At 46.4% G+C, this 14259-nt stretch overlaps 1 protein-coding gene across 5 annotated transcripts in view; it reads left to right on the forward strand.

The window, feature by feature from the left end:
• Nucleotides 1-546: 546 nt before the first annotated feature.
• The window catches only part of atg16l1 (ATG16 autophagy related 16-like 1 (S. cerevisiae)), a 25252-nt gene continuing 11539 nt past the window's right edge, over nucleotides 547-14259 (forward strand). For 4 of the 5 annotated variants that reach the window (XM_026191959.1, XM_026191962.1, XM_026191963.1 and 1 more), the window contains exons 1-4: nucleotides 547-754; nucleotides 2489-2600; nucleotides 5137-5230; nucleotides 5306-5408. In XM_026191959.1, coding sequence (XP_026047744.1) covers nucleotides 2495-2600; nucleotides 5137-5230; nucleotides 5306-5408 — 303 coding nt within the window. In that variant the 5' untranslated portion in view covers nucleotides 547-754; nucleotides 2489-2494. The remainder of the gene's footprint in view (nucleotides 755-2488; nucleotides 2601-5136; nucleotides 5231-5305; nucleotides 5409-14259) is intronic. The other variant, XM_026191960.1, reaches the window with a different exon arrangement.

Below are 14259 nucleotides of genomic sequence, written 5' to 3' on the forward strand. Positions count from 1 at the left end.
TCCAATGTTTCTGTGTGTTTTTTTTTGTGAGTAATATTTTACGTATGTTGGTAAATAGACTTTGGTGAACAGAGGGGTTATATATAAAATTTAAAAATTACATGTTTTTCAAGTATCTTTATAACTCCGTGTTATTGTACTTACATTATAACCAATCCGGTCCTTTTTGTCCTTTTTGAAATATGTTTACAGAACTGTTGTTATATGTGTTGCAATATCTGCTGTCCTCTTGGCCAGATTAAAAATGTGTTTTTTAACAGTAATGTCAAGGAGATTTATTTAACTGGAAAAATAAAGGATATATAAAAGGCACTGCCAAAAACTGATTGCCACGTCTACCTTGTGACAGGAATGTTGTTTGTGGCTCAAGTTGGCTTGATGTCATTCATGAGGGAAACATTTGACATGTATTTCAGCTATTAGAGACCAACAAGTTATTTATAGCAGTTTAAATACGAGCAATCAGTTTTGGGCATAACACCGGAACACCACGCATACACACTCATTCTGGGCCATTCATTCAGCAGTGTCAATAAAGATTCACCAAAACAGTCAGTTATGACGTCATCTTCGTGCGGCCTCCCGGAAGTGCGCGCTGGAGTCAGAATGGCGCAGAAGTGGATCGGCGGCTGCAGCTCAGGTGTTGTTTGATGACAAATTCACCGAAAATCACCGGAAACCGGAGACCGGAGCGCGAGGTGGACGGGGATCTCGCGGAGGACACGCGCCGCCGTCGGGGACGCACACACGCGCAGTGAGTGTCCGCTACGCTTTGCGAGCCCCGCGGCTAGCATGCTAACGTGTTGAGTCACGGGGGTCCAAGTCCGCGAGCAGCCTCACCGCGAGCTTCGGAGCACCCCAGGCCCGCCCGCAGGAGCCCTCCCGGCGGCCACGCTGCCGCGGCCACGCTGCCGCGGAGAAATTCAGAGGACCGCTAGCCTGTTAGCACTGCTCTTCCTATGTTAGCATGCTAACAGAGAAGCTAGCCGTCCGCTCAGGGGAGCCGGGGTCCACCTGACGTCATCAATGTGTTTGTCTTTGTTGTGGGAGTTTAATCACGTGGTTCACCGCGTCGCTGTCGCCCGTGCTCCTCACCTGAGTTCACAGGTTGCTTAGTTATTCCGCCACCAGGAGGGGCTGATCAGAGTGACGTCATCCGACATAGCTGGACTCATCTCCACAAGGGGTGGGACAGAGGTCCAGGTAGCTCATGTGAACATGCAGGTTATATAGCAATCAGAAGTTTGGTGGTTTGAGCCCTGGGTGCCAAAGTGCCTTTGAGCAAGACACTGAACCCTGAGTTACTCTTTAGGTGTGTGTGTGTGCTTTAAAGTGCTTTGAGCACTCCAGTAGTTGAATCAGACCTGTCCATTTACAGACAGCTGTTAGTCAAAGAGGCTACGCCCCCAATAATGCAGGTTATTACCCAGGCATGTTTTCCACACCCTGTCAGGTGTTAAACATGGCCGTCTGTGGGACAGAGTCAGAGAGACTTTATTTATCCCCAAGGGACAATTAAGATGCAGACAGAGGCCCAAATACAGTGGGCCTCTGTTGGGTGTCAGAGGGATCGCAGCAGAGGTTGCACACCTGCAGGCCAGGTGAGACTTGACCAGCCTGAGCCTCTGTGTTTTCAGACAAAGATCTAGGAGGCGGGGCTTAAGATCCTATTTAGGCAATTTTAACACAGATTACAGGTTTTATTATTACCTATCAGCTGACATAGACTCTGTGGCCCAATCGGCTCTTCCACAAGCTGGAAACAGATGCAGAACAGGTGATGTTTCCTCTGGTTTTTTTACGTGCATGTTGTCAGTGTGCAGCTTCTTCCGGAAAGCAGTAAAAGATGCCCAGCAGCTAAGACTGCATGTGATGCTCCTGCTGAGTCACTGCAAACAGTGAACACACCTGTTCAGCCAATCACATTAATGCCCTCTGATTTGATTTCAGGTCTCCTTTATCAGGCTGTGGGACAGGAAGTGTTCATGTTTCCATGGAAACAGCTGTAATGTGTAGCCGTCATCTTAGAGACAAAGAGCAGCACTGAGTGCGCTCAGACACCAAATCATTCGCTGTAAATCAAATTTTATTCTCCCGCTCTGTGCTGAAGATTCTGCTGCTTCAGCTCTCAGATCATCATCATCATCCTTGATCATGGCTTTGATTGGTGCAAGCAGCATTCACAGGGTCATTCTGTGAGGAGGAAGAGTCGCATGACATGCAGAATACCCCTGTTTCATGTCAGTGCTCACTGAGCCTGAAGCAGAGAGCCCAGGTTATCAGAGAGAGTTAGCTCTGACTGAGGTTAGGTTTTGTTGATCTAGTTAACTCAAAGAAAGCCTGGATATGTTGCACCTCCTCCGTAGTCATGGCCCTCTTACAACAATTCACCTGAACAGGTGTTTGGCCCTCTGTTAGACAGGTGGAGACTGCATTAAAGGTCGAAGCTCTGTCTGGACCCAGCTGTGTGTGTTTGTGTGTGTGTCAGCAGGTGATGGCGGAGCGACGAGGCGAGTGTTTGTGGAAGAAACACGTGGCGGAGCAACTCAAGCTTAGAGACCGAGAGCAGAGACAGGCCTTCGAGGAGATCATCCTGCAGTGTGAGACACACACTCTTTCTTTAACCCTCTGTACTCGGTAGAATTCCCTGGAATGTTCCAGTTTCCAGAGGTTCAGATAGAAATTTTAAAGTTATTTTAAGAACTGCTGTAAGGCAGCAGCTGTAAGTTGGTTTGAAGTCAAAGATCGCAAGTAGCTGAGCTATATATGAACATTTCTTCATCTTCCTCCTTAAGTCTGAAGTGAAGTCAGAGCTCTAAAGCAGCGGTCCCCAACCACCGGGCCTCGGACCGGTACCGGTCCGTGAGTCGTTTGGTACCGGGCCGCGAGAGTTGAGGCTCAGGTGTGAAATGTATGGTTTTCAGGGTTTATATCGGTTTTCAGCGTTATTTTGTTATCGTTTTTATCGTTTACTCGGTTTTCCTGGGTCTTTTCACGTGTGTTATGAATAAATTTTCTTTTTTTGGTACCGGTACTAGTTTTATTTTGTTGTATTTAAAGGCCGGTCCGTGAAAATATTTTCGGGCATAAACCGGTCCGTGGCGCAAAAAATGTTGGAGACCGCTGCTCTAAGACACACAAACCTGCATGAACACACTCAGTTAGATTAATTCAATTCAATTTTATTTATATAGCGCCAAATCACAACATAAGTTGCCTCAAGGCGCTTCATAGATACAGAGAAAAACCCAACAATCATATGACCCCCTATGAGCAGCACTTTGGCGACAGTGGGAAGGAAAAACTCCCTTTTAACAGGAAGAAACCTCAAGCAGAACCAGGCTCAGGGAGGGGCGGGGCCATCTGCTGTGATTGGTTGGGGTGAGAGAAGGAAGACGGGATAAAGACATGCTGTGGAAGAGAGACAGAGGTTAATAACAGATATGATTCAATGCAGAGAGGTCTGTTAACACATAGTGAGTGAGAAAGGTGACTGAAAAACTCAGTGCATCATGGGAATCCCCGGCAGCCTACGTCTATTGCAGCATAACTAAGGGAGGATTCAGGGTCACCTGGTCCAGCCCTAACTATATGCTTTAGCAAAAAGGAAAGTTTGAAGCCTAATCTTGAAAGTAGAGATAGTGTCTGTCTCCTGAATCCAAACTGGAAGCTGGTTCCACAGAAGAGGGGCCTGAAAACTGAAGGCTCTGCCTCCCATTCTACTTTTAAATACTCTAGGAACAACAAGTAGGCCTGCAGAGCGAGAGCCAAGTGCTCTAATAGGGTGATATGGTACTACAAGGTCATTAAGATAAGATGGGGCCTGATTATTTAAGACCTTGTATGTGAGGATCAGGATTTTGAATTCTGGAAGCCAAAGCAGGAGAAATCTGCTCTCTCTTTCTAGTCCCTGTCAGCACTCTTGCTGCAGCATTTTGGATTAGCTGAAGGCTTTTAAGGGAGTTTTTAGGACTTCCTGATAATAATGAATTACAGTCGTCCAGCCTGGAAGTAATAAATGCATGAACTAGTTTTTCAGCGTCACTCTGAGACAGGATATTTCTAACTTTAGAGATGTTGCACAAATGGAAGAACGCAGTCTTACATATTTGTTTAATATGTGCGTTGAAGGACATGTCCTGGTCAGAAATGACTCCAAGGTTCCTCACAGTGTTACTGGAGGCCAAGGTAATGCCATCCAGAGTAAGAATCTGGTTAGATACCATATTTCTAAGCTTTTCAGCGCCGAGTACAATAACCTCAGTTTGATCTGAATTAAGAAGCAGAAAGTTAGCGGCCATCCAGGTCTTTATGTCTTTAAGACATTTCTGCAGTTTAACTCATTGGTGTGTGTTATCTGGCTTCATGGACAGATAGAGCTGGGTGTCATCTGCATAGCAGTGAAAATGTATGCTATGTCTTCTAATGATGCTCCCTAAGGGAAGCATGTATAATGTAAACAGAATTGGTCCTAGCACTGAACCCTGTGGAACTCCATAATTAACCTCAGTGTGTGAAGAGGACTCTCCATTTACATGCACAAACTGGAGTCTATTAGATAGATATGATACAAACCACTGCAGCACAGTACCTGTAATACCTACAGCATGTTCTAATCGCTCTAATAGGATATTATGGTCGACAGTATTGAATGCTGCACTGAGGTCTAGCAGGATTAGACCCACATGACTACGCCCTGCCAAACAACAGCAGGAGCTGATTAGAAGCTAGGCTTGAGTGTCCTAAAAATCACACTTCCACTCTGATGAAGAATGACTACGTTCTCAGTTCGACTCGTGTTGGTCACCAAGCACAGAGCAGTGTGCCCACAGAAGCACTCAGCGACACATCAACTCATCGCAGTGAAGCCTTTCAGAGCTCTGCTTCGTAGGTTGCTGTGGTGACGCCCCCTTGACATTAACACGGTGCTGACTCCCATGTTGGATTTAAACATGGCTGCAGCTCACACACCTGTACAGCTGACTGGAGCTGTCGTGTCGGCGCTCAGGAGGACCTGACTAACCCTGAGTGCAGCTGACAGAAGGAAGCTCCACCCACACACTTGTCAGCCACCTACAGCGTAGCGTCCATGTTGTTTGAGTTGTCATAGTTGTTGATGTATTGATGGGTTTTCAGATAACCGTCTCCTGGAGAAGGCGGACCTGCAGGCTGTTCTATCGGAGCGTTACCAGGCCGACAAATATGACGTTCAGAGAGGCCACGAGTCCAGGTGAGTGTAAGGCGTGCTGGTGTGTGCTGTCACTCGTCGGCGTGTTGTCTAACGTGTCTCTGTGTCCCGTGGCAGTGCGGCGGACTCGAGTCGCAGCGACGCTCTGCAGCAGGAGATGGCTCAGATGAGGATTCGGCACCAGGAGGAGCTGACGGAGCTGCACAAGAAACGAGGCGAGGTGAGTGCTTGCCGGCATGCCGCCAAGCCTGAGGCGTGTGTGCGGGGAGGCGGGGTTAGGGGGACGTACAGGTGCAAGTTACTGAGCTGTGTTAGTGCACACGGTTAGGGAAAACCTGGAGTGTTTCCTGTGTGACACGCTCAGTTTGCTCCTCAATAATCCGGCAACAGAGTGACTACTCGCAGCGCCGTGACATTGTTTTAAACAGACAGTGGATGGAGGCTTCTTTGCGTGTTTGCCGACGCGCTGTGGCCGCTCACATGTTGGTGGTGAAACAAGGCTCTGCTTCACCCACACACCGCTGGCCCACCCAAGACTGAAGTGCCTCTTTGTGCCACGCCCACTGCTTAAACCGCCGCCAGGTCTGTTTTCCTGAAGCTGCCTGAAACAGGTGAGGATGACAGGACGTCAGTCGCAGGGACGTGCTCGCAGTTCTGATCATGTGAGGGAATTCGCAACTAATCACATGATTCCTGACCATCACTAACAGGAAGTGATGTCACAGTGATAGTTGATACTTTCTGTCAGCTGACATCCTCTGACTCATGGAAACTCTGAGCTGCTGACATGTGACACACGAGGCTTTATAGCAGGAAGTGTGAATGTTTGACTTTCAGTTCTCCCTCCTGCTGCAGCTCATCACAGTGAGCGAGGGCTGGTGGAGGTGCAGTCGTGTGCTGGAGAGCTCCACCTCTGAATACTGAGTGCTGATGGCGATGATGTCACAGCTCCAAATGGAGCGTAAAGCTGTTTCTGGCTTAATTTAGTACATCCTAATTTGCTGGTTGTTGTCATAACAATGCGTCCGAGCGAAATAATTAGTGTGTGTCACAAACGCTACAACAAAGGTCGATAGCGTTTCTCCAGACTCAGGGGAACACTCATCGAGTGACGCCACTGACCAGCGAATCGGTGACATGTAGTCTGATGACGACACATTTTAGTACCTGCTCAGTTCACTTGGAACCCCGTTCGTACAGGTACTACAGAAGTATCTGGTACTACGAAGGTACCACGTCCTATGACCTAATGCAAAACCTTGAAAAGCAAAGACCAAGACAGACTTTTAATTAGACTCAATCAAGAACCCACCCACCACTTTAATCACACTCTAGATCTTGTTTTAACATATGGCATAGAAACTGAACATTTAAGTGTTTCCTGAAAACCCTCTCCTGTCTGATCATTTCCTGATAACATTTACATTTACAATAATTGATTACACAGCGGTGGAATGCCAGGTATGGAACGCCAGGACTGCCATAATGAATTAATTAAATACACCATTAAATAATTAATTAAATGTGGCAATAATTAATTAAAATTGGAATTAATTAAATAAATAAATAGTTATGACACATGTAATTAATTAATTATTGACACATTTAATTAATTATTGACACATTTAATTAATTATTTAATGATATATTTATTTATTTCATTTTGGCAGTCCTGGCGCCTGGCTCTCATCATGAAATAATCTGTCAGCCTCACCCATCAAACTCAGGGGGCGGGGTTAACGCTAATCGAGTCAAAACCATTGCTTTGGCCTGGTGGCCATTGTTTCTAGCACACAACAACCGGCATGTGGAAGCTAACAGAACTGAACTTTGAAAAACCCTGTTTGTGTGTCACCAAATACCGTTTTAATATTTTTTTAGCCGAGAATGTAGTGGTTTAATCTTCATGTGTCTGGTCGGTTTGTCAAGATACAGCCTCTTTGCAAAAGTGTTTCGATGATGTCTGCCCAGTCTCACGGCAAAGCGTGGGATAAATGGCCTGGCCTGTATTTATATAGCGCTTTACTAGTCCCTAAGGACCCCAAAGCGCTTTACATATCCAGTCACGCACACATTCACACACTGGTGATGGCAGCTACATTGTAGCCACAGCTGCCCTGGGGCGCACTGACAGAGGCGAGGCTGCCGGACACTGGCGCCACCGGGCCCTCTGACCACCACCAGTAGGCAACGGGTGAAGTGTCTTGCCCAAGGACACAACGACCGAGACTGTCCGAGCCGGGGCTCGAACCGGCAACCTTCCGATTACAAGGCGAACTCCCAACTCTTTAGCCACGATCGCCCGGGATAGACCCGTTCGCCTCGCAAGCAATCCCACCGACAAAGCGCAGGCCCCGGTACACAGCTGTAGTAACCCCCGCTGACTTCTTTTACTGAGGTTATATTTATCGGGATTTTATTTCCTGATGTTCTTATGTGTCCTACGTGTTTCAGTCGCCAATTCTGAATTATAACTAACATTAAAAACATGTTTAAGGAGGAGAGAGAGCAAATAAATCTGTTTAACATCTGCATATCCACGATATCCACGATATCCTCAGCTCCATGAGTTAACACAAAGTTTCCCAGCTGACTATCTAACTGCCAACTATTCCAGAGACGTGAAAATATACAGCATAAAGAAAAGTGTAAGAGACCCAGCAGCAGATTAGAATAACAGTTATACATTTAATAAATCACCAAATGAATCCAAGAAACGAGCAAACCTGTTCCGACAGTTTGAGTTTGTATTCCCTCAGCTGCAGACTCGCTGCTGTTTAAATGTTTGAAAAGGAAGATTAGATATAAAAAACGTCAAACATAGACTCAGTCTGCCTTCACATTTGATATGAGGCCAGCACGTATAGTGGCCTCAGCAGGCTATTACTGAAATACACGTGCTATATCATAAACTATGATATAAACAGGGAGGTCCTATTAACATGTTTAGTTTTAAAGGACACCTTCCTGCCTTTAGTCTCATTCATGAGCAGTATTCGTTTTCTTCTAACATCCAGAAGTCTGCACAATGTGTTTCATAGTTTGTAACAAGCCTTTGACAGGTAAACATAACATGACCGAAAAAGCAAAAAAAAAAGAGAGAGAGAGAGAGTGTTGACATAAGAAGAGAAAATGCTCTCAATTATGGAGACAGGCAAATGGTTCATTTATGTTTGATGTGTGTTTATTCCTCCCTAAATATCGTCGGTGAAGTTCGCCATGCACGTCAGATTTTCCTGCGCATTTTTATACCTCTGCCAACAGAGAGAGAAAAAAAATCACATTCTAACAGACAGCTGGTGCTTAGAATACAGTTGAATAACTATTAAAAAACAGATGATATTTAGATGATAGTTCAGTCTAACACATGTGCCAGTGAACCATTAAACGTCTGTGAAACTATGCAGTTATGAAACGTAACTTTAACCTCAGCCAAACCGATTTGCTCAGTTGTAAATAAAACAGCGAAGTAAACGTGACCCGACAGACAGAACCTGAGTGAATGAAGTCCAGCGTTTAACCACTGAGAGCTAAAACTCAGCTGAGGTTTCAAAGCTGTGTGCCGGTGATTGGACATCAGCCGCTGATGAAGCTGTTCGCCTATAAAGTGCTCTGTAAGGAAACGAGCTCCAGCAGCTCTGCGCTCGGGGAAAACACTATATTTACTTATCTTGTGCAGAAAAATGCGCTGACATTGCTTTATATCGAGCACCGGCTGCCCAGTTAAACTGTGACTATCACCAGGTAACGTAGGCGTGTTTCTTGAATTAGCAGCAGGTGTTAAACAGCTGACAGATGAGGAAGAGGAGGATGCATGCAGGTAAACTGAGGGTCTGTTGAGCTGATCGCTGGTTTCGTGAGAAAAATGTCAGCTCGTTCTTTATGTTACAGAAGCACAGAGACACAAGACCAGGCGGAAAGAGACGATCGTTCGGTGAAAATGAGAATCTGCGAATGCAACATGTGGAACACGGAGAGTGGAATATGTAAACAAACCGGTTAACGTAACCCCCTCGGTGCACTCTGCATGCTAACTGTTAGCAGAGCTAGTGAAATCTCGGAAAACATCTGAGCACTTTTGCAAACGTGCTCTATGTTGACAACCTGACCAGACGTACGTCGCGACATTCGCGGCTAAAACACTGTTAAAAGTGTAGCTGGTGACAGAAAAACGGGGTATTTTAAAACTACACCACCACCATTGCTGCCTGTGATTTGATCTGCATTCTGGGATACCTGACTGCCCCAAGTCTACACAAGCAATCGATTATCTAGGATCGACCTGTTTTGACTTACTTTGCACGGCAACCAATCAAATGTTAGAGAAGCTGCATGGGCAGCGTTAACCCCGCCCCCTGAGTTTGATGGGTGAGGCTGACAGATAAAATTATTTCAAGATGAGAGCCAGGCGTCAGGACTGCCAAAATGAAATAAATAAATATATCATTAAATAATTAATTACATGTGTCAATAATTAATTAAATGTGTCAATAATTAATTAAAATGTGAAATACATAAATAATTAATTAAATGTGTCAATAATTAATTAATTACATGTGTCATAACTATTTAATTAATTAATTCCAATTTTAATTAATTATTGCCACATTTAATTAATTATTTAATGGTGTATTTAATTAATTCATTATGGCAGTCCTGGCGTTCCATAGCCAGGACCTATATAATGAATTAATTTAATACACCATTAAATAATTAATTAAATGTGGCAATAATTAATTTAAAATTAATTAAAATTTTAAATTAATTAAATAAATATTATTGACACATTTAATTAATGATTTAATGTTGTATTTATCCATCCATCCATCTTCATCCGCTTTATCTGGGGCCGGGTCGCGGGGGCAGCAGCCTAAGCAGAGAAGCCCAGACCTCCTTCTCCCCAGCCTCCTCCTCCAGCTTATCCGAGGGAACACCAAGGCGTTCCCAGGCCAGCCGAGAGATATAATCTCTCCAGCGTGTCCTGGGTCTGTTGATCGTCAGTCCTGCTGCTTCACACTCTGCTGCGAACCATTCCAGTGCGAGCTGGAGGCCATCACCCGATGAAGCCAACAGAACCAAATCATCCGCGAAATGCAGAGATGAGATTCTGAGGCCACCGACATGAAAGCCCTCCGCCACTTGGCTGCGCCTAGAAATCCTGTCCATAAAAATTATGAACAGAACCGGAGACAAAGGGCAGCCCTGGCGGAGCCCATCACCCACCGGGAACGAGTCCGACTTATTGCTGGCAATGCGAACCAAGCTCTTGCAACGGTTGTATAGCGATCGAATGGCCCGTAGCAATGGGCCAGACACCCCATACTCCTGCAACACCTCCCACAGGACACCCCGAGGGACACAGTCAAATGCCTTCTCCAAGTCCACAAAACACATGTAGACTGGTTGGGCAAACTCTCATGCACCCTCAAGTATCGTTGAGAGGATAAAGAGCTGATCCAATGTTCCACGACCAGGACGAAAACCGCATTGTTCCTCCTGTATCCGAGGTTCGACTAACGGACGAACTCTCCTTTCCAGCACCCTGGCATAGACTTTCCCAGGGAGGCTGAGGAGTGTGATTCCCCTGTAGTTGGAACACACCCTCTGGTCCCCTTTCTTAAAGATAGGGACCACCACCCCGTTCTGCCAGTCCAGGGGTACTGCTCCTGATCTCCACGCAACATTGTAGAGGCGTGTCAACCAGGACAGCCCTACAACGTCATTCCGTTTGGGCTGTTGATACCTGTCAGCTGCCTCCGGAGTCCCACAGGCTAACCAAGCCAGATAGGACTCCTTCTTCAGCCTGGTGGCTCCCCTCACCTCTGGTGTCCACCATTTGGTTCGGGGATTACCACCACGGCAGGCACATTGGCCACAGCTCAATGCAGCAGCTTCAGCATTGGAGACGTTGAACATGGTCCATTCGGACTCAATGTCCCCAGTCTCCCTCGGAATGCTGTTGAAGCTCTGCCGGAGGTGTGCGTTGAAGATTTCATGGACTGGGGCCTCTGCTAGACGTTCCCAGCACACCCTCACTACGCGTTTAGGTGCACCAGGTCTGTCCAGCGTTCTCCCCCGCCACCTGATCCAACTCACCACCAGGTGGTGATCAGTTGACAGCTCTGCCCCTCTCTTTACCCGAGTGTCCAGAACATATGGTCGCAGGTCTGCTGATACGATTACAAAATCGATCATCGACCTGCGGCCTAGAGCGTCCTGGTGCCACGTGCACTTATGGACACTCTTATGTTCGAACAAGGTGTTCATTATGGTTAAACTGGGATTTGCACAGAAGTCCAATAACAAAACACCACTCGGGTTCAAATCAGGGAGGCCGTTCCTCCCAATCACGCCCCTCCAGGTCTCGCTGTCATAACCCACATGAGCATTGAAGTCTCCCAGCAGGACAACAGTCTCCAGGTGGAGCACCTTCCAGCACCCCACCCAGGGACTCTAAGAAGGCTGGGTACTCTGAACTGCCACTCGGCGCATAAGTGCAGATGACAGTCAGGACCCATTACCCGACCCTAAGGCGCAGGGAACAAACCCTCTCATCCACCGGGAAGAACCCCAATGTACCGGCAGCAAGCCGAGGGGATATTAGAATACCCACCCCAGCCCACCGCCTCTCACCAGGGGCAACTCCAGACTGAGACAGAGTCCAGCCCCTCTCCAGGAGACTGGTTCCAGAGCCCAAGCCATGCGTAGAGGCGAGCCCGACTATATCTAGCCGGTACCTCTCAACCTCACGCACTAACTCAGGCTCCTTCCTCACCAGAGAGGTGACATTCCATGTCTCAATTGCCAGTCTTGGTAGCCGGGGATCAGTTCGCCAGGGCCTCCGCTCCTGGCCACCGCCCAGCACACAATGCACCCGACCCATATGGCGCCTCCTGCGTGTAGTGGGCCTGCGGGAGGATGGGCCCATGTCCCCTTTTCGGGTTGTGCCTGGCCGGGCCCCATGGACTAAGGCCCGGCCACCAGAAGCTCGCCCTCGGGCACCCTCCCCGGGCCTGTCTCCAGGACGAGGCCCTGGTAACCCTATCCCTGGCAGGGTAAACTGTTCCCTCGATGTTTTCTTCATAAGGATCTTCTGAATCGCTCCTTGTCTGGTCCCTCACCCAGGACCAATTTGCCATGGGAGACCCTACCAGGGGCTTTTGCCCTGGTAGGGTCTCCCATGGTCTGGGACACACAGACCCTCCACCACGATAAGGTAGCGATTCACGGAGAGAATTGTATTGTTGTATTTAATTAATTCATTTTGGCACACTTGACTCCTTCAGGTCTCACCATAAAATCATTTGATCTGTCACCCATCAAACCCAGGGGGCGGGGTTAACGCTGATCGAGTCAAAACCGTTGCTTTGGCCTGGTGGCCATTGTTTTTGAAGGCATTTCTGCACACCAACAACCAGCATGTTGAAACTAACATTTACTGAGGTTATATTTATCGGGATTTTATTTCCTGATGTTTGTATGTGTCCTACGTGTTTCAGTCGCCAATTCTGAATTATAACTAACATTAAAAACATATTTAAGGAGGAGAGAGAGCAAAAAAATCTGATTAACATCTGATCTTTGTGTTTTTGTTCAGTAGTCAGCGTGACCTGCCTATAAATACTTACTTAGTACTTAGTTCCTCCTACGCCGAGCGGCGCATCGGGCAGCTAGTGATCTCCATCGATGTCGGTCAGCAGCGACTGCTTCAGCTTCGTCCCAGGCAATGTCGACAGTTCTCAGGTCGTCCATAAATGTTCGACGCCATGTGGTCTTTGGTCGGCCTTGCTTTCGCTTGCCAGTTCGTGGACGCCATGTCATGGCAATCTTAGCTGGGCGATGAGGGGGTAGGCGTAAAATATGTCCCGCAAAGCGAAAGCGTCTTTCTGCAACAACATCGGCTAATGGGCGGGTGCCTGCTCTTCGTAGGACCTCCTCATTTGTTATTCGGTCCCGGTAGGAAATTCTCAGGATTCGCCGCAAGCCACGTTGTTGAAGCACGTTCAGGTGTTGAATAGTTGCACTTGTTGAGCGCCAGGTTTCACTAGCGTAAAGTGCAGTAGGGAAGATAAATGCATAAACTTTATTAAAAGAGATAACGTTGGTGTTTCCGTCATGTGGTAACTGTTAGGTTTAACTGTACCAAGGTTGTTCGACACTGTGAAACACATACAGACTTCATGATGTTTGCCTCATATTTTTATTGTGAATATTAATCATGAGGGTAAACGGCCCTGTACACCACGGAGCGAGGTCAGCATCTCCACGATATCTTCAGCTCTCTGAGTTAACCGTTTCACAGCTGGGTCACATGAAAGTGTCGGCAGCATCAAACTAATCTAACTGTCATCTACGAATAATTCACGGGTCATATCAATATTATTTTACAGAAAATCATCCTTATTACGGCCAACTATTCCAGAGATGTGAAAATCTACAGCATAAAGAACACAAAAATATAGCAACGCAACACTGTAACAGAGATGAACGCGTCAGTTTGTTACAGATCAAAGTGGAATGAAAGTGATTGGTTGAACAGGTGTTCGTGATCTGTGTTATCTGTGTTTTCATCAGCGTAAGAGACTCAGCAGCAGATTAGAATAACATTTGTACATTTAATAAATCACCAAATTAATACATGAAATGATCAAACCTACTCCGACAGTTCAGAATCAGAATACTATATTGATCCGTAGAGGAATTTATGTTGGTTACAGTTAGGGCTGCACAATTTTGCATAAAATAAGAATCACGATTTTTGTGCTTAGAATTGAGATCACGATTCTCTCACGATTTTCTTTTCCAATATAAACATTTATTGCACTTATTAACTGCACATCAACTTCGTAACAGTTGAGACTGAACATAAAAACAGTAAATGAACATAAAAATAAATGTCTCACATTTTGTCGTTGCTGCAAAATGTACTGCTTGTAATTCCGTCTCGTGTTCGACGCTGCGTGTATAGAGGAGGTACTGCAACAATAGAAAACTAGTTGCGGGACGGCACTGTGTAGCGTTTGTCTAGGGTGTTGATCATTTTCCTAAATCCCTCATTTTGCAGTGTTGAT

Source organism: Astatotilapia calliptera, chromosome 14, assembly GCF_900246225.1.
Source record: "Astatotilapia calliptera chromosome 14, fAstCal1.2, whole genome shotgun sequence".
In the NCBI taxonomy this organism is placed as follows: domain Eukaryota; kingdom Metazoa; phylum Chordata; class Actinopteri; order Cichliformes; family Cichlidae; genus Astatotilapia; species Astatotilapia calliptera.